Raw genomic sequence first — 21,327 nt, 5'->3', positions numbered from 1 at the left:
TACAAACGGATTGTTTGTGGGTGGATATATCAAATCCACCACTACCTAACCATCGTTAAAAATATTACAGTCCATAATTTGTCTTTGGAAAGCAGTTCCTGCAATGTCTGCCCAAAAGACATGCGTGACAAACACCGGAGGAACTGCTGTTACAAAAATATTTTCAAAAAAGTTCTTGTTAGTGCCCTCCTTTGCCAATAGGTCAGCAACTCTCTGTTAGTCTCCTTGTAGCTGTGCTTCACCACCACGTCGCCTAGTCTTTAGACGATTGACCTGCATTCATGAATAAGTGAGTCAAGAATGGGGTTCCCATTGATTAGCATTTTAATTACCTCAGTTGAATCAGTGTTTATTTCCAACGGTGTTAACTGTCTTTCTTCTGCAATTTGCAGCCCTTTCAGAATGGCTAGCAATTCTGCCTGAGTATTAGTGGTGTGCTGGATTGATCCCATCTAGCCCAGTACCCAATTTTCACTTGCATTTCTGAAGACTCCTCCTAGTCCTCCCCTTCCAGGATTTGTTGTTACGGCTCCATCAGTGTTGAGCTTGTAAGTGTTGGTTTTTGGTGGCTCCTATTTGACCCAGATATTGTTTTTTAATTTTGGGTGCTTTATTCAATATATTGGTTACAAACTCAGTTGCCTTATCTATAGAACTTTTGGTGTCCACCCTTTCCTTTCTGTTATTGAATAGATTGTTGTTTTTTGTAAGCCAGATTTTCCAGAAGCAGAATGGCAGGAGCTCTTCCCAGGTGATGATGTTGTTGTAGTGTTCTTTCTTAAGGGATACCCGTGTATTTGGCCAATCCTTGGTTGTGAATGATGGTATAGGAGTAGTGTTGTTGTTTGTGCTTTGTGAGAGGATTGTTTGCCAAAAAAGTTTGAAGTTTGTGCATTTAAAAAGGATGTGTGCTGATGTCTCAGCTAATGATCATTCTGAATCTGAGTGGGAAATTCTCTAGATATAATGCTACTATTAATAGATGGCTATAGTGTTTCTTTTGCCGATCAATAGATGGCTTTGTACAGAAAACCAAGATAAAGAGGAAGCAGAAGATGTTGTTATTAAGAGTACTTTACCTCGACACAATTCTACCTGCAGAAAGTACTACGTTTGGCGTTCGTAGTGAACTAAGCAATTTAACTTCAGGAATTATAATTTAAATCGCAATTACATATCACATAACCGTTAAACAATAAAAGTTTATTTGCAAGACACGTCATGAATCATTTATTAGTTAGGAGCGATAAAGTTTTTATTGATTTGTTGTAAATAATTAAATAGACCGTTATTGATAAAATTCTATTTGGAAGACATGACTCGACTGAAGTATCTCTACATCGTCCACATCTAAATATACAATAAATTGATCAAATAATTTATTGATTTTCTGGACATGGAAAATCAGTGCAAGTATTATTACCTGACAATTTAGATGATAGAAATCTCCACCTTTTCTAATTTTCTATTTGCCTAATGATGTTATATGCAAGGCTCTATATTTACGTTGTACATTTTGGTGAAAGCAATAGTTTCAAGATTCCTGGCGGAAGAAAAATAAGAAAAGAGAAGAGGAGAAAAAAAGGAAAAGAATGTAACTAAATTCCTTGATTGAACGCACAAATAATGGATTTAGGAGCTTTTTAAGGTGAATTGTATATATTTTGTAAACAAAACCTGTTTATGCCGGGTAATTAGCTAAACATGAACATTAAGGGTAATAAAGTTTCAAATATGTATAGGAGTGAAAAAAACCCTTGTTTTTCTGATCTACGGCTCCACGGGAGTGGCCAAACTATATATAAATAGAATTTAGGTGGCATTTTTGGCAAAACTTGAATCGAACGTCACAGTTTTTTTCGAGTGCCTCCAACAAGTAACAAAAAGCACGAAACATGACAATTAAAAGTAGAAGAAAAACTTAATTGGAATGGAATTGAAAAGATTATCAACCTCTGCATCAAAGAGTAGTTTGTCAACTTAGGGTAATAACTTATTCGCACTGGTTATTTATATTAAAATTAGTAGATTCATAACACATGTATTGTCACATACACTTTTCTCACTTAATCATGGTTAATTCCATGTATTTCCACATCAGTGAATCACTCAACCATACTTGATATGATTTGGTGTAAACATTTTGTGGGGCAAAGTTTTACCGTCAACTTAGTCCAATCAAACGTCATTACGCACCACTTGGTAGTGATTAAGAGAGTCTTTCTAAAATCCTTTATTTTAGACCAAAATAAATCTTTCTGTCTCTCCTTTCCGTTGAAGTCAAGGTGGCACTGAACAATAATCATTAACATTGCTCAGTTTCAAGAACATTTCCTTAAACGCGAATTTGTCTTTCTTAACGTTATTACTTATTACTTTGGCTTCTAAACCGAAACTTTATGAAACTTACTCATAATTAATGATAGGTATTGAACCAAAGAATTATACTCGTGATGTTGACCAACGATCATGACAGAGAACTATAAAACAACCAAACAACCATGACATTATTCAGTTTTAAATATATTTCCTCAAACACGAATTTGTGCACTTCTCATTCCTGATGTTATTAGTTTGACTTCCAAAACGAAACAATGCAAAACTTTACTCAACGTCTATGGTAGGTATTCAACCAAAAAATGTAGTCGTCATAATGACCAATGATCAATTTATGTATGACTAGGCTAATGTCGATTTGACGGTTGAAAATTTAATTTATTCCTACGTAGATTGATCAATTTTTATCATTTCGACACTTAGTTATCTGATTACAATTGGTCAAAATTAATCGTAAAAGATCACCGTTATTTCAAATCAAACTGCAAATCAAAGTTTTAGAGATGATATTCGAACTTATGAATAGTTCATGAACCTCCCAATGCCGTTTCCTTCTTTTTCCCTGTAAACAGCAGCACCAGCGAGAACCACTGCCCTATAAACCAATACTTTATTATTTACTCTCTCTTCACCTAGTTTTAAGCCAAAAATATAATATAACTATGAATAATAAAAAGGAAAAAGAAATCGGTGCCTCTTGCTTAATCCAAAAAGGAAAAGGAAAAAAAACAAAAGAACAAAATCAGAATAAGTCATAAATTGGAAAAGAATTAACCTTCCATTTACGAATGAATGGATGCAATAGAACTGCCGGTAGTTATCCCAACTATACAGCGCGTAACCACATAATCAGAAGAACAGAGGCAAGCAAGGAATCTAAGAAGCTCGGCAAGAGGGAGCATACAACTCCTCTATAACTTACCAATTTTTCTCAGTTTTTCTTGAGCTTCCTGTCCTTTCTTTTTAGAGTATCGAGTAAGCTCGGATCACCTCAACAATGGGTGCCCGGCACAATGGACACTTCCCTCCACCTCGGACCAATTCATTTGCACATGTGGAGCAAGTGCACATGTGCCCACATCTGCCAAAATACAAAGAAAGCATTAACTATCAAAAGATCTTGAACACATCATTGTTATATCGCTCAATAAGACTCATTCCTTGCACTTTTTAAAATAGTTGCTGCAAGGTACATGAAACTGCATAACAAAACTTTTACCTGTACAACAAGGCATCAATGTGATTATCACAACAAATACAGCAAGTACCCTTTTTCACGTGGCCCCATTTAGATCCATCAGCTGAAGTCTCAGCAACTCCTGTGATAAATTTGCAGGGAAAAACCCAATCAGAAGAAATTAACTGATGTTGAAGAGAAACAGATAAATGGATTAGAGGAGGTACGACAATCATAAGAGCTTCAATGTTTTATTGTATGCCGTAGATGAGAGACAGACCTTGTCCGCCAGCTGATCTATTCAAAGCAGCTGAAACTTCCTGTCTGACAGAACGTTGCAACTCCAGTTGCATATCCATGCAGGCCTCCAACATCTTTTGCATGTGATTCATACCTTGCTGTAGTCTTCCCATGTCCGCTCTAAGATCATTCATCGCCTCCCACTCCTGCTCCAGAACAGAATGCGCTCAGTTCCGGATAAAGCAGCATAAATATACTGAAATCATTCTTTTATGGAACATATAAAGACCGTGGGACAATTTGATAAGATGAAACCACTATAGATACAGGAATGAACAGAATATTTAGATGCTTTTCTTACCAGCATGTAAAGAGTGTAAGATTCTAAGTTGTGAAAGGATGGTAGGAAGGGAAGCATAGCCTTAAGGTACCACTATCAACTGGAAAAATTATCAGGACATCTAACAATAGATTCTAGGAAGGGATGGTAAGCTTACAAGTTCAGAACGATGCACAGTGTGACGTGGCCAACCAGACTGGTGCACATCCTGATGCCAAAGTGGTTGTGGAGGAGGTACAGGAGGAGATGGTCGCACAAGTGAAGGCCTGCTAATTCCTTCCGGTTGAGCAGCATTTCTCTCATCATTCTGTAGGTCCTGATCTCTTTCGGGTGAACTTGGAATAGGCAAGTTCCTATGCATATCCCACTCAATTGGAGTGCGGCCTTGCCTTTCTACATATGACTGAATTAAATGATCTAAACTTTCACGGAAGCCACTGCGAAGAAGATTGGAAACACTCCTCCTACCAGACAAAGAATCTCAACAAATAAAGAACAAGAAGACCTCATAAGCACAGATGGGAAAACAGAATGACACATGCATTTTACCTGCTAAGAAGCTCCCTGAGTTCCATACTATACACATTATCATCATCGGGCGGATGGAATCTACTAACTCTCCTATAAGGGACAGAACGCCGCATTCTAGGAGGATCAGAAGGCCCTTCTGACCTATTCTCCACAGCTTCTCGTGACCCATCCTCATGCCAAACCTCATGATTTTCTGGTAAACGAAGTTCATCTCCGTTCACTTCACCTGTTGTTTCAGGGGGCCAAGCAATTGGTTGATTTTGTGGCCAATTCCCACTTGTATTCTCCATAATTCCACGAGTCCGTTCATTAGAAGTTTCACCGCGGTGATTTCCTCCCTCAGCTTCAACAACAGGTTCCACTCGACGCCTTCCTTGGTTAGGAGATGCTAGCTGATTTGTAGCCTGACCAGCTGTAGTGGAATCAACATTCTCTCTGTGATCAGACAACTGATGAGCACTCCGCTCCTGTTCCCTAGACTGCAGCTGCTCAAGACTTTCGTTTTGTACATCCTGTGAAGGATTTGTACGAGTCTGGTTATTTCTCAAACCACCATTGCCACTGTTAGATGAAGATTCAGAATTGCTGCTAACTTGACCACGTACAATGTTTTCTAATCTGGAGCGGAATCCTTCCCTGGTTGAGATAAAAGAACAAGAAATCATGCATCAACACAGTAAAAGTGATCATTTTGCAAAAATAGCTATAAATGCAGATTCTTTCACAAAAGTACAGAAAGCTGAGAATTGGGAAATGTAAAATCACTTCGGTAGCCATCTCATGCAAGAGATAAGATGAAGCACGAAACACAAAGCAGAAAACCTTTTCAAAGATTAAAGCTCCATAATAAAGCAGAAAATGAAAATGTGGATTCTTTGTCAAGTGCTTCTAGAAATTCCAAAAAGGAGAATTCCCACTAAGCGGGCCATTTTTAAGATATGCATAATCAAATAATTACTAAACAATATTACAAGCATCATATAAGAAAGAATAAATACATTGTGCCATGCAAACTAAGATCTATAAAACATTACTATCAAACTAAAGGTGGTTTCATCGAAGCTACTTTATCCTCTAGTTCATTTTATTTTCACAAAAGGTCCGCATTCAATTACCTCAACTCCCTTTTAGCCACAGTTAACATGCGTAATTTGAGATCAATCCGCCTGAGTTCTTAATGAGTGAAAGACCGCAATAATCTCTTTGATAGCTTATACAGTACTACAACATATAAATAAAAAAGGAAGAACACGATACATTCGGAAATCTCAGATATCATAACAAAAAGATCTCCTATTGAAGTGGTTCTGGAGATTTAATCTTAAAGAAGGTTCTCTCTGGAAGATGGTGGTAACCAAGAAGTATGGGATGGACAATAATTGTTGTACTCAAACAAACAAGTCTGACTTATGGAGTAAGTGTATGGAAGTACATTAGAAGTCAGGGGGATGACTTCAGGTGCAATAACTTGGTGAGAAATGTTAGTAAAACTCTCTCCTGGGATGATGCATGGTTAGGGCATTCACCTTTAAAAGGACAATTTTCCAGAATTATACAGCATGGTGGTGGACAATCAACAAAGTGTGGCACAATGTAGACGTAATACTGGTTCGGATTTCCACTTTAGGAAAAAGTACAATGACTGGTAATTGGAAAAGGTTTCTCGCCTTATTCAGCTACTTGGTATCTTTACAGTTCAGGAAGAGGACACAGATAAGCTATTATGGATTCCACAGAACAATGGTATGTTCATTCTGTTATCTTCTTCAAGCTTGGGGCAGTCTCAACTCTCATGGCCATGGAAACAGATTTGGAGGACCAGGGCTCCATACACGGTGTCTTGTTATTTGCTAGACCTTAGTGAATGAGGGAGTGCTAACTCAACAGAATTTACAAAGTAGAGGGATGACTCTATGTAGATCTGGAATCTACAACAGAATTTACAAGCTTAGTGAATGAGGGAGTGCTAACTGCAACAGAATTTACAACAGAATTTACAAGCTTGGGGCAGTCTCAACTGTATCTTTGCTACTTAGATCTGGAATCTGTTCTTCAATATTTTCCGGATCAGCTAGGTTATGCCAAGAACTATTGAGTAACTGCTATAATGCTGGACTTGCAAGGACGTTGGGAAGGGGAAGCGGAAGATATGGGAGACCATTCCTGCTTGTCTGGTGGGTGATTTGGAGGTAGAGGAACCAAAGATGTTTCTTGAAAACAAATATGACAACATTTATATTCTGTAATACAGATGTATTCCCTTTTTGGGTTTTTGGTGTAGGCTAGAAGATGTTAATACAGTTGATAGGACGAAAGAGTTTCTCAGCTTCCTACAGTAATTGGAAGAGAACTGAATAGTGTATAATTTTGGCACAATCTTTGTGCTTCATGTATATAACCTTATGATTCTCAAAAAGAAGAATATAATATAAAAGGGGGTTCCTTCATAAATCTTCACTTTTAAGAAAATCCCACATTATTAAGCATGGTTGCATTTTTTCCTTTCTGTTTGTTGTGTGTGTGTGTGTGTGGGGGGGGGGGGGGGGGGTTAAAATTTGTCCACTAAGATAGATACACGAAACAGATACTGAACTGAAATCACTCTATAGCCTCACATGCACAATTTGTACTTAAAAGTGTCAATTATAGACAGAAGAGAAAGAGAACTCAAGAAAATATATGGCCAACAGAAAAGGAGAAAAGAACTGAAATGTGCAGAGGGACCAATTCACAAGCAGCTTTTAGGGGAAAACAACCAAAGTAATCCTTAGAAACAAATAACGACCTTACTTGAACACATCTATAGGCTTGTACTGCAGTATCTTTGAGTTCTAAGTGATCTTAGACACAATAGTTCAATGACATTAGTCAAGCAATAAAATTTAATAGCCAAATAACCCAACTTGAATTCAGATGAGTATAGTAAGATCACCTAATGTGTCCCCAAATACACCACATGAGGTGTTTAGCCAAAACGGATAACTATTTTTGAGCAGCAGCAGAAGCAGTTTTCTGCTTTAGGAAAGAAGCTGCAAATTCTAGCTTTTTTTAAAAAGTCGAAGAAAATTATTTTTTTTTTCAAGACAAAAATATCCTTACCATGAATTTATATTTTCCAAATTATCCCTCATTAATTTAACCTTTTTTTTTCCTTTTTTTTTTCCTATCATCCCTTCCTTCTCTCTTCTCTTTTTTAATTCGGCATATTTTTATTCTCCTTCTACTATCCTCTTTGGAATAGACTTTCCACTACAATAAATCTCTTTCTTTTTTATTTTGTTGTTTCTTCTTTTCTTCGTCTTCTATTCCTCTTTGAAATAATTTACAAGGCTAATCACTAGATTCAAACACTCGCTTCACAAGATATGAATTATTTTTTCTTTTGTAGTATACCAATATCATATGATCTCTAGTTTGTAGCTTTATTCCTATTTCTTTTTGGCATGCATACATATATTATAATTGAAAAAATGCAATACTACCTAATAGATAGTGTTTTTTACATTTATTTAAATAAAAATAAAAAATGAATTAAATTCTTTTACAATAAATATTTTAAAAAGTTCTCTTTTAATTTATACTAATTGTAAAATTAACATTGATACCGTCCTTTTTTGTAATTTAATACTCAAAAGTACTTTTTGAAAGAAAACACAATTTTCTTATCAAATATTGGATGGGACATGTGGGTAGTTCTGATGAACATATAGAGGCCATGTTTTCTACAACAATGGAGGCTTGTTGGGCTCATGAAGGTGCCAATGGATTTAGAGAATTGGGCCATGAATTTAAAATGCTTACACTAATTAGCCTTAGTCCAATTGAGGCCCAAGAATTTCAAGAAATTGAAGAAGTCTAAGAATCCATTCAAGATTAGGATTTCTTTTCCTTAAAGATTGGGATTTCTTATTTCTTGTTTCCTAGGAATTTAATTTTTGTTTTAGTAGGGTTATATTTGTAGTTCTAGTCAAACTAGGATTGTTAGTTGGTATCCCATTCCTATTAGAATTCTTTTTCCTATTTTAGTTAGGATAGGTTTTCTTAGCCTTATTCTTATTCTAGTCTAATTAGGATTAGTTTTCCTTAACCTTACCAATTTTACTCATTGTAAGGCCTATTTAAAGGGCTTAATATGCTGAAAATAAACATTGGTGATTAGTTTTTCTAAGCTATTGCTTCAAAAACGTGATTTATTTTATATTTCATTGTTCTTCCTTTATTCAACTCTTCTTGCAATCTTGCGGGATTGGGGAACGTGTGGGTGAGGTTTCTTTCCATCTTACATTCTTCTAACGTGAGTTTGAAGAACGCTTTCGCTTGTTTTGTGAAAAACTTTAGCGGGGTGCTTTTGTTTTTCTCTCTTCTTTGTACTTGAGAGGTGCAAAACCTTGAAAGTACATCAATTGGTCAAACACAAACTGCTACTCTCAAAAAATACTTTTTCGAAAAGTACTTTTTTTCAAAAGTGCTTCTTCTAAAAGTACTTTTGAAAAAAAATAGTTTGTGTTTGGCCAATTCATTTAAGAAGTACTTTTTGCAACATTTGGTAAACAAATTGTGTTTGGCCAACCTTTCTAAAAAGTGCTTTTGAGTATCAAATTACCAAAAGGATAGTACTAAGGTCTTATAATTATTTTAAAGAGAAAAATAAACTTAAATATTATCGTAAGAGACTTTTATTATTTTTTATTTTATTTAATTAAAATACAAAACATAACGTAAACATACATATTAAATATTTAAATCAATATTTATATCAAAGCATATAATATTATCATGTATAATTACTTATTGTCATCATTCAATATGAATTAGAAGTCTATTCCACAAAGTACTATATATTGATAATCCACTATGAAATAATAAGCAAAGTTACTCACACATGATAATATTTCTCAACAATTTCATCTCTAGCTCTATCACACAACGCCTCCATATTAGTAGAGACTTGCTTGCATTTCTAAAGGAATACCAAAAGGCTCATCTCCTTCCTCAATCTCTGTAGTAATGTCTTCATTAGCAAATAGTTGAATTCCTTATCGTTACAAGAATGTTGTCGGATGAATGAAATTATGTATAGCCATGGTAGTTGTAGCAAGATGATTTTGAGTGTCAAACTTGAAAGATGGCATTGAGCGTAAAACAGAAATGATTTAAATATATAAAGTTATTGTTTTTGTAAAAAAAATAGAAGTATGTTTAAATTCAAATTCAAAAAGAGTAACTAATTATTAACAACACATAATGCATAATTTAATTTTCTTAAAATTTAAATTCAAAGAAAAAACTAATTATTACCTAACCTAACTAACTTTGTCCTAAATTGCTAAGTGACCTATTGTGAGAGTGTCACTTGGCTTAATGTGGATGCTTTTTCTTCTTCTTTTAATAATATATAGATTATGCGATGCAATTGTAAATTTATTACCTATTTGTAGGTAATTTTACAAATTAGATTTGCTAACTGTTTTTAAAGATTCGGGAATTAATAGACTATAACAAAAGAAATTATAAATGATTATTTGTAGGAAGAGAATTGAAAATCCAAAGAAGGATGTAGATAGTTTACTTTAGTGTGAAAAAAACAAGACAATACACAGAAAAAATTAAAAATAAAAAGTCAAAAAAGAATTTGAAAAGTTACAACATATCCATATATATGATATCTCTAATTTTAAAAGAATGATAGAAAAGTAAACAAAAAAAAGCTTAAATTAGTAAGGGATAATTTGAAAAATATAAATTTATGGTGAGGATAGTTTTGTCTTGAATAAATTAATTTTCTGCTTCTGCTTCTGCTTTTGGGAAGAAGCACAATTCTGCTTCTTCCTTATGTACTTCTCTATCTTGGCCAAACAACTTAAATTTTTTAAAAAGTACTTTTTTGAGGCAAAAAGGTACTTTTGACCTCCCAGAAGCTTGGCCAAACAGGCTCTTAGCCTTGGCTATCAACAAACTGGATGACAGCACAAAAACCTAGTTGGTAATGCTGGAACCTAAATATAAGTTACAATGATATGATCATACTTGAGGGTGCTATCCATCATTTTAAAAACACATGAATCATTCTGACAGCTGCAGAAGTTAATTGGACCAGATGATATGCCCTACAGCAAAACTGAAAGAGTATGCAGCACGGGAAAAGACATTTGATAACTTATTACATAGGACAAGCTTCAACAAGTAATAAATTTCAATTATTGAGACAAATCCTGCAGCAAAACACAACTAAACCAGGCCATATACCTGAGCCCAGAGACAGTGTGGCGTTGCCTAAGCTGAACTAATTCGCTTGCTGCCATTGAAGGTGGTCTCTCTTCCTCAGCAGGCACTTCATTTCTCAAGAACCTTCCTCTGAGTAGTGACTGTAAAAAGGTATAAAATGAGATACCTAAGCAAGTAAGCAACAACTCTAGAAAAAATTAGCTGACAGTCGGGTCAAAGACACCTCCAAGTACAGCCGGCAACACTCAAACAGGCTAGTTGTATCTACCTCTAATAGGAACAACGTAAAACCAACCACAGTTCAAGACAGTGAATATCTCTGTAATTTCAATTCTCAACTTCAAAATGTCAAACTTCACAATTAACGAAGGACAAACAACATAATGTGCAAATGGACAATTAAGTCATGATTTCTGTCGAGGATTCCGTAAGTAAAATAGAAGATGAAAACTGGATGAAGAATAAAAGGGATAAAGATTAGAAACTAACCTGAATCCTACTGCGATGGGCAAAATCAGAAACTGCACGATGCTCTAAAAGACCCTGAAGCTCCCCCTGTCTTTCCCTTTCAATCCTCACAAGCAAATCAAGTAAAGCTTGCCTTCCACGCAGCCTCAGCATGTCTCTTCTTACATGCTCTGGCTGGCCTTCCTCATGGTCAACAGCGGATCCATCACGGACACGATCAACTTGAGCACTAAGCCCACTGGATTGTTCTTCCCTTCTGCCACCACGAGCTCCTCTTTGTTGACTAGTCATTTGGACCCACTCCCTCACAATTCTTACCCTTTCACGCTCTGTCTCCCCCAGCCATTCGCCTCTTGGGCCACCGTTCCTCTGGGAGACATTAGATGAATGGTCACTGACCCCGCTCTCCATCCATCCACGAACGATTTGCCTCACCCTCTCCCTCTCAACTTCCCCTAGGTCAGGAGACTGTTCACGGCTGGAGTTTTCATGCTCGCTGTTCTCAATCTGTGGTCCGATCACATCAGGAGACCAAGTACCATATTCATTCTCACTCTCATTAGCATCCACCAAACTACCATTGTTCTCACTCTCCCGGCTTTCTGAAATACTAGTACTAGAAATATTGGTACTAGAATCCACACTCCTCTGTTGTGTCAGTCTTTCCCTCACCCTATCTCGGGCACGATTCAGTATATGCTCATCCTCCAACTCCCGCCACATTTGCAAGATGGTCGAAGCTCTACTGCTCCTCTCAGCATCACCCTGATGCCTTGAACTAGGAGATCGTGATTCTATCAAGAACGAAGAATCAAGCGTCGACACAGTATGCAAACCAGAAAGTGCCATCAACTCAGACTCACTACTCCTCCTCTCGATAGTAGTGATCATATCTTCTGCCTGTCTAGTAGCCCACCTACTCAAAATCCGTGAATGCCTCCTCCTAGCAGCAGAAGACTCAGCCAGGTCATCACCACCTTCAATTCCCGAACTCCTCCTTCTCCTTCTGACAAGACGATCATTGCTCTCATCGTCCTCGTCTTCAGTGTTGCGTGCTGAACTACAAGCAGCAAACGACATACACTCATCCAAGTGCCCGCGCATTATTAACTCCTCCCATCCCCTCTCAAATTCAGAGCTGGCATCATCCCCCGTGCTCTCGGGCTTCTGTTGCAGTTGTTGCTGAACATCAGTCATCCTTCAAACCCCACTACCCCCAACCTAAGACTCTTAACACATCATACCACAATGAAATTACCCTAATTAAAACCCACCTAAATGCAGAACACACCATTTTCCCCCACCAAAATCATACAAATTCCTCCCGAGTAACTCCATCTACTAAACTCTAAACCTAATTTCACATCAAATTTCATTAACTCCATAGATGGCCAATGCCACGTTTGATAAATACCACAATCACCTGATCAGATTAACACAGGTCAGACAAGTTATAAAAAGTTCCAAATTTTATCACTGCAATGAAAATATATGCACGCAAAAGAAGAATTAAACATAATTCTATAATGAGATTGAATAAATTGAACTGGAAAGTGAAACAGTAGAGTGCAGAAGTAGCAAATGATTGCGAGGTCAAAAAGGGAAACGTACCAGTGAAGGTTGTTGCTTATGGCTGAAGAGTGTAAGAATCAAATAACACGCTGATTGTAAGTCCACCATAGAAATGTTTATATAATGTATTGTATAGAGGGAGAAAGAGAAAAGATGAAAGAGAAGAGAAATGGTAAAAACAAAAGATGATCTGGGAAATTACGATATTGTTGAAAGATCGGGTGCTTTTGTGGAGTATTTTATTTTAGAAAAGAAAGACCAAATGAGAGGAGCGGCGATATTATTATGAAGCTGACATGTCATCATTTATTTTATTTTTTGTTGGCACTGTTCGCTTTTTCGATTTTTAGTCACACGCTCCAACTTTTTTAAATGGAAAGACTAATCCCTAATCAGAGCAGTCAGCATGCAACTTTACTGGTTAACTCCTACAACAGAAGATTGAAATAGAATTACCACCAAATTACTTTATTATTTTAATGTTATCCAACATTACCGACTGATTATTTTGCATATTTCGCCAAACTTTTTGAATTTGCTTATTTTGAAAACCTCTTTTTGTCATTTGGAGTTTTAGAAAAAATACTTGTAAGTTTGTGTTCAGTCAAATCATGTAAGAAGTACTTTTATTAGTATTTTTCAAAAAAATAATTTTAAGTGTCTAATCACATTCAACTGCACCTCTAATTGAATAACCTTTTCTTTTGAAAGATTTTACTTAGTTTTTGTCAGTTTCAGTTTAGTTAAAATTTTAAAATTTAATCACAAAATAGACGGATAGAAAGTTTATGAGACTTTTGTCATAAATGTGATATCAATAATGCATGAGGTTATTTTTCGTTCATAAGATGGGAATAATTTGGTAAATGCATATCTTTTATAAGGTGTATTTTTACCAGGAAAAAAAATGAAAAACAAACTTTTGCCCGAAGAATAATTATTTTTTGGCTTTTCCGCATTGCAGGTATTCAACTATTGTTACTATTCAAAAGTATTTATTTTTTCTCTAAAGCATGGCAAACAACATAAGTTTTCCAAATAAGCACTTTCATAAGTAAGTAAATAAATAACTCTTTTAGTTTCTCAAAGATTTGGTTAAATAGGCTATAATGAACTTTTTTATTGTTTATTTATTTGGGAACAAGAGGGAAATCAGGTCCTTGTCTTTCTCCTTCACTAATTTGGGAGTGCAATTTGGGTGAGGTAGGGCTGTCCTCTTCAAACCTCTCTATCATGTTTGAAATATGCACTTCAAACCACCAGAAGAAGATACTATTACTGTTTCAATTTAAATAACCCCACGAGCATAACACCAGAGATGCACAACTTTTGATTCTTCACTTCAAGGAGTAGAGTCGCTGCCCAATCCTAACATGATTTCCTTCTTTTCAAAAAAAAATGACACATTTTTATATTAAAAATAATTAAACTTTTTACTTTACTCATTTTATTTTAATGGGAAGCTTTTATATTTACAAAAATATTATGGTTCCACAAAGCTTTTAGGATCACATATTTCAAAAGTCTTCTTCTTCTTTTTTAAACGTTATGTCAAGTCAAATTATATCATCTAAATTGAAATGGATGAAGTAATTCAAAAAAACATATGCCTTTTTGTGAAAAAACTTATATTATGTTTATATCCGACTTTTTTATTCTCAAGGCTCAAGCTTGAAATCTCTAATTAAGGATGGAAAAATTATATTCATCATATCACAACCCTTGGTAGTGTTTATATCCTTAATTCTCCTTCGTTGTTCGATCCAATGCTTTAACGATATATTTGTGTACTATTCTCCACTCTCCAACATTAGCCTATCTTCCGTATTTTTGCTCCCTAGAATCATTCTTCCATTATTAGTAACTAGATTCTCTGCACGTGCGTTACATGTGTATTCTATCACATTTTTTAATAGAATATGTATAGTAAAATAGTTAGAGCATACATGCTTGGAAAATATTTGATTTTGTTATAAATTACAAATTTAACTATACCAAAAGCTTAGGATTTTCACGTAACTTTCGGACTTTTAGGAATAAAATTGGGCATACTCTCCGATCAACTCTATCCATTCTTCTAGCTATCATACTATCAATCATGATCATTGACATGAATAGAGTTTAAGAAAACGTAATAAATAAGCAACTCTACATATGTCATTGCAAAATGCAAAATTTTAACTTAGCACATCTTAATTAATAATGTGAATACTATTCAGGCAATAAAAAGCATGAAAAATTATTCACAATTCAATAATATATATAAAAACTGCAGAAGTTACCACTTACAATCCAAACAATGATCCTTTCTGCCTCATGGATCAACCTCCACTTTTGAAAACCCGTGCAATCAAAATTTTGCGACCATTATATTCTAAATAAATGGATAAAAAATATCCAATATTGTAATATATAATCCTTTGCATTTATAAAAATTGGTTAATAAAGAGATGTAGTGTGCATTTTAATATTTGAATCGTACAATAAAGTATAAATAATTTAGGATTGATTTACATCCTAAAAGCATTGTGAGTAGTGCAGGTATCTACCCTCATTTGTGAGGAATTCAGTTTTCATATGCATGAACTAACGTACGGCGGATAATAAAAACGCAAAAAAACAAGAAGTACTTCGAAAAGAAATTAAGATCTATAGGTTTTTTCCTTTTTCTTTTAAATTTACATTTATTTTTGGCGCGCTATTAAAAATAAGAATAGTAAATTGATAATATTTAGAAAGGATTACAGGCTACAGAACAGAAAACAAACCATAGAAGCTGCTCATTTAATTCTAATCTCATTAAATTCAACACATAGAAGTTCTTTTTTGTTTTTAATGTTACCTTTGGATTCAATTTATTTTAATTAACTTAGTTAAGGACATTATGTAGGATCCATATTATTTCGAGATAAAATGTCAAAATTTGAAATACTTGAGTCGTATTTGTTGCAAAATTATATTATAAAAATGTCTAAATTAATTTTCTCCTTTTATTGTTTTTCCATTTTTGCTTGTTTCATTAATATTGTTGTGTCAGAAGACCTAAATCAGCACAAGGACTCAACCCAATGAACCATTTCTTCTTCACTTTTTTTAAGATCTTAAACACAACAACCAAGTCTCATGCAGAGACTAATAACACTTGAACAAACATATTGCAATATTTACTATGAGTGCATGATTACTGAGGTAGAAAATCAAAGACTACATAAGTAATAAACCAACAAGGTGGAGTAAAATTAAAATCGCAACAACCATCCTCAATATATGACTTATCTTAAACAATTATCATTTCAAAAATACATGAGCAATAATTCAACACAATACGATATTAGTAGGGTATCAAGAATAGAGAAAACAAATGCATTGGTAGTTTCCTTTCCTCATTTCTTAAAATTTAATGATCACCGAACTCAAAAACATAAAAGAAAGTTCTGTTAATACTTTAATTATTCATTTTTCGAACTTTAACACCGATTGTGAATTAACATTCGAGACTCGATGCATGAGCAATTTAATGACAGAAAAGATACAGAGTAAGAGAAGAATACCTGTCAAAGATGAATTAACAAATTTTCTTAAATTTGTTGATGAGTGATATTAGTCGGGTGTGTCCTTTAAGATATGGAAGTCCAGATTGGAATTACTGACAACACTTTAAGTGAATGGAACTTTTCTCAAGGAATACATCTCACCTCTCAGCCAAAGCAACGTATCCAATTTGAAACGGTGGGTTTAGGTCTTTCGGATGTTAAGCCTAGCGTTTTTTCATTTTTAATTCACAAGTAGGTAGTTAGGTTGTTAAGAAAGGCATTTTAGTAATTCAACTTTTAAGTTAAAGGCTTTATGCTTTTATAATAATATAGATTAGTATGTAGTCTAGTAATTATAATTATATTCTGCGTTATCTAGATATAAAGTAAATTTTACCAAAAACCTTTCCTTACTTTGCCTTTTTTCTCTAATATATTAGGTTATCTCATTACAAATTATATATTTTAAATTAAATGATATGTAACTAATTTAGAACAATAAGAAATCATTAAGATATTTTTTCAGATCCATACCTTTACTGCTTTAATTGATGAGTGCTAATTAAACAAAATATATATGGAGATGGACTACTCCTTGACCTTTCACCACCTACAATCATGAATTTTAGGGTGGGGCAAATGTGACTACTACCTCCGTCTCATATTATTTGCACGATTCTTTTGTACACTCCTTAAAAAAAAATAATTAGGATAAAATTTTGATTACTTTACCCTTATTTATGTCTTAATATTTAATCTTTCTTCATTGAATCAACTTATGTGTCATGACATCATCTTCATTAATGACATTTTCTAAAATTTTACTCCCTCCTATTCACAATAAGTGACCAAGTTGACCTTTTATTTTGGTTCAAAATAAGTGTCCATTTATATAATTAAGAAAAATTTTAATTTTTTTTAAATTGCCTTTATGTATGTATCCTAAAAAGTCTTTTACTCCTCACATTAAATTATGTTGTAATATTTAATTAAAGGTAGTTTAGTCACACTAACTATTTTTGTTTAGAATTTAATATTTTTTTAATGGAGATGGACTACTCCTTGACCTTTCACCACCTACAATCATGAATTTTAGGGTGGGGCAAATGTGACTACTACCTCCGTCTCATATTATTTGCACGATTCTTTTGTACACTCCTTAAAAAAAAATAATTAGGATAAAATTTTGATTACTTTACCCTTATTTATGTCTTAATATTTAATCTTTCTTCATTGAATCAACTTATGTGTCATGACATCATCTTCATTAATGACATTTTCTAAAATTTTACTCCCTCCTATTCACAATAAGTGACCAAGTTGACCTTTTATTTTGGTTCAAAATAAGTGTCCATTTATATAATTAAGAAAAATTTTAATTTTTTTTAAATTGCCTTTATGTATGTATCCTAAAAAGTCTTTTACTCCTCACATTAAATTATGTTGTAATATTTAATTAAAGGTAGTTTAGTCACACTAACTATTTTTGTTTAGAATTTAATATTTTTTTAATGGGTGTGCCCAAGACAAATTGGTCAATTATTATGGACTGGAGGGAGTATCACATGTGAATGCAAAAAATTTGGGCAATAAAATTTTTAACATAGTCCGGAATGTTCGTTGTAATTCTTCGTCCTTGAGTGCCTCATCTCCTTCGTCCGAAAAATTGTTAAAATCAAATTCATAATCAACCACGTTGAAATCAAACTCGTGTCAGACACTTTTAATTGAATCTTCGTTTGGTCTTCAACCATGTTCACTGAACCGCCAACCTTAAAATCCCTTGAACCTTTTGTATCGCTAAAATTCTTGACACTGTCTTCAACTTCATGATGTGTTGAATCTTCAACAATCAAATGAGTTTTCACTTCCTTTTTCATTTTAAGTTTGGTTTAAGAATAGACTTTATAATAGAATAGTGGAAGTTGTTAGGATTCCGGTGTTTGTTAATTACATTTGTGTAAAACATGATAAAATGTTTAAGAAAACAAGGTTGACTTCCTCGCATTTGAATAAAGTTATTTATAATTGAGGTGTTTATAGTCTTCCAGGATAATTATTACTAAGGATAAAAAGGGAAAAAAATAATCAAAACTTTTAAAATGACAAATAATTTGAGATAGTTATTTTTAGTAACTATGACTAATAATATAAGAGGGAGGGAGTAACTTTTTAGACTTGGGTTAGGCAACTAATCTAACCTATGGAGAACTACAAAAGGAAATTAAATGGGTGACACTGAATTTATTCTACTTATCATGTTTGGTGAATTGGTTCAATTCCTATTTGCTAGCTAACTAAACTTAAATAGTCTTCTGTCCTAGGAGGACCTTACCATCTAGTCAAGGGCGGATCTACTCATTGAATTTGGGTGCTCGAGCACCCATTAATTTCTACTCCGAGTATATGTAATTGTGTAGAAAATTTAAGAAAATAAATATAAAAAAAAACAGAAAGCACCCAAGAGACAAGAAGTCTAGTAGGTTCTTTGGTTAAGGAAGGGGGCTGGAAGTTTACAAAAATTGAATGGGTGAGGGTTCAAATCCTTCTCCTGAAAAGCTTTTTAAAACAAACAAATTATTCCCTTTTTTTCTCCTCATATTATCAAGCTACTTTCTCTTTTTTTTCATTCTTTCCAGTTTTCACGCGCCGCTTTTTTTTTTACCCAATACTTCCTCCGGTCAAAAATAAGTAATTTTTTAGTTGTTTTCACACATTAAGGAATTCACATTTTAACATTTATTAGCAATGAAATTGACTATATTAACCCTTACTATCTTTTCACATAAACACTTCTCACACATACTCTAACATTATTTACTCCAAGGATAATGTAGGAAAAAAATAGTCAATTTATTCTTGAAATCTGGAAAAATCACTTATTTTGGACCACAAAAAAGGCCAAAAAATCACTTATTATGGACTGGGGGGAGTACTACTTTTTAGAATTTCTTTCTACTGACTTTCTTTTATCTCTTCTTATTTTACAAAATGTAATTCACTATAAAGAAAGAAAAAGAAAAAGGACTCCAAAGTTCGACCCTTCTGAAGACAGAGCAATTCCTCCAGAAGGGACAAAACCATCAATCTCTTTTCTTGTCAGTTATATTATCCATCACAATTTTACAGCGTCCATAATATTAATACTATGAGTTTTCTCGTTAAATTTTTTCATCATCGTGTTTCAATAGTTATGCATTTATGTAATGTGATTGTTAATAACTTTATGTCAGAAAAGCTAAGCACCCCATGAACTTAAATTCCTAGATCCGCTACTGCATCTAGTCATCTAGTTACAGAGGTAAGGTAATATTCTAAGAATGTCAACATTTCTATGTACTTCTTTTAGTTCTTTATAATTAAAAAGATTATAAGAATTGTGTGCAAGGCCAAAACTTTAATAAATATTCAAGTCACATGTATTAATTTAACAAAATTCTAATTCTAGTAATTGGTTACAAACTTAATGTAAGTATTTGATTAATCCCGACCGATACAATTATTCAAGAATAGATATTATCACCTTTCAGTTGTTGTTCCTTTGATCATTTTTTAAGGTCTTCTGAACACCTATATATATATTATTCTTTTTGTTTTATTTTCCTTTCTTTGTCATTCAAAAGAGTGGGATCAGATTAGAACAGGTTAATTGTTTCACCTTTGCGCCTGTGAGGGACAAAGCAAGCATTAGAACAGGTAAAATTACTTTTTATCATATGATATCAACAAAAGATCTCTAATATAGCTTCTCTCTTTTTTTTTTTCTCAAAGTCAAGTAATTATTTTCTCAAAGCGTAAAAAAGATGTCAGCATTGATTGCTGTTTAACCAAAAATCTGAGACTTTGGTCAAAGCTAGAAATAAAGAGAAATTTGGGTTACTGATAATTTGGAGACGAAAATAATAGAAGATTTCTGAGAATAATAAAGTAATAAGTAGTTTTGTATTTCAGTGTAATCTCAATAATATTTCGTGTCCCTACAGATGTTGAGTCATTCTCCTTTTATAGTTGATTCTAGGAGAAGGTGTAATGCCTTTGTCTTAATGAGACAATTATGATCAATAAATGACATTAGAAGAAACGTTACACAATCATTTCTATTTAATTCAAATTTTCTAACGTATTTGATATTTAATGCTGTATTTAGACTCTTTTACGTCATCAGATTCGTATCTTCAACTTCTTCTGATCTTCGGTCTTTAAATGACTCGAATAGGTACGAGACTCGTGCCATTTGAGTAACGGTCCACACCTATGTTGTTTTCTTCTCCCCATATCTGTTGTTGCCTGTGCCTCTTGGCTATTTATTGCGTTTTGACCTTTTGACCAGTCCACGTGTCATGACACGTCATCTTCAATATTCAGACTCAGTTTTTTCCCAATACAGATAGTCCCCCCACTTTCCATTTATTTATCAATTAAATATTTGGGAAGTGGATCTTCACAAAAAAGGAATTTTTGTCGTAATCAATGCTATGACAGTACTGACGCTTCAGTTGTCTTTTCTATTTAATGCTCTGCACACGTGTCACCTTCTGATTGGCTCTGTAATTCTGCAGCCTTTTTTCAAGGCTTCTTCATCCCCTCTATTCACGAAGTGATAGTTGCCTTTATTATAGGCTTTCCATCATTACACTTCTTTGTTTGACGGTTGCTATTATATACATATTTCACATTTTTTCCTTTAGTTCATCCTTTCTCTGCAATGGCGTCTCCGAATCCTAACCCTAAGAGAATCCCAATTCTTGATAGCTTCCCCAACGCCCCTGTAAGACATAGAAGGGGTAGAGGTGGCAGGCTTCGTAGCCTAGGATCCGTTCGTGGTGGTTCCTCTGGTTCCATCACTCATTCTTCTAGTTTTGGCACTATTTCTAAAGGTTCTATCACTAAGAAATCCTCTTCTA

At 34.1% G+C, this 21,327-nt stretch overlaps 1 protein-coding gene across 3 annotated transcripts; it reads right to left on the bottom strand.

Moving 5' to 3' along the window:
* Positions 1 to 173: 173 nt before the first annotated feature.
* LOC107791577 (uncharacterized) lies at positions 174 to 13,095 on the bottom strand. Of its 3 annotated transcripts, none has more exons than XM_075254795.1 (9): positions 12,930 to 13,092; positions 11,340 to 12,741; positions 10,872 to 10,990; positions 4,644 to 5,261; positions 4,252 to 4,558; positions 3,795 to 3,960; positions 3,557 to 3,656; positions 3,260 to 3,418; positions 174 to 273 (listed from the first exon to the last, which is right to left on the bottom strand). In XM_075254795.1, the coding sequence occupies exons 2-8, from the start codon at positions 12,513 to 12,515 to the stop codon at positions 3,301 to 3,303; spliced, it is 2,604 nt and encodes an 867-aa protein (XP_075110896.1). In that variant the 5' UTR covers positions 12,516 to 12,741; positions 12,930 to 13,092; the 3' UTR covers positions 174 to 273; positions 3,260 to 3,300. The 3 variants fall into 3 exon arrangements, with proteins under 3 accessions (XP_075110896.1, XP_075110895.1, XP_075110894.1); XM_075254794.1 differs by lacking the exon at positions 174 to 273 and adding an exon at positions 2,727 to 2,932; XM_075254793.1 differs by lacking the exon at positions 174 to 273 and having other exon boundaries at positions 2,974 to 3,418; positions 12,930 to 13,095.
* Between the last annotated feature and the right edge of the window lie 8,232 nt (positions 13,096 to 21,327).

Source organism: Nicotiana tabacum, chromosome 6, assembly GCF_000715075.1.
Source record: "Nicotiana tabacum cultivar K326 chromosome 6, ASM71507v2, whole genome shotgun sequence".
Classification (NCBI taxonomy): Eukaryota; Viridiplantae; Streptophyta; class Magnoliopsida; order Solanales; family Solanaceae; genus Nicotiana; species Nicotiana tabacum.
Note: the sequence above shows the minus strand (reverse complement) of the source record. Positions and strands in the feature narration are given on the sequence as shown.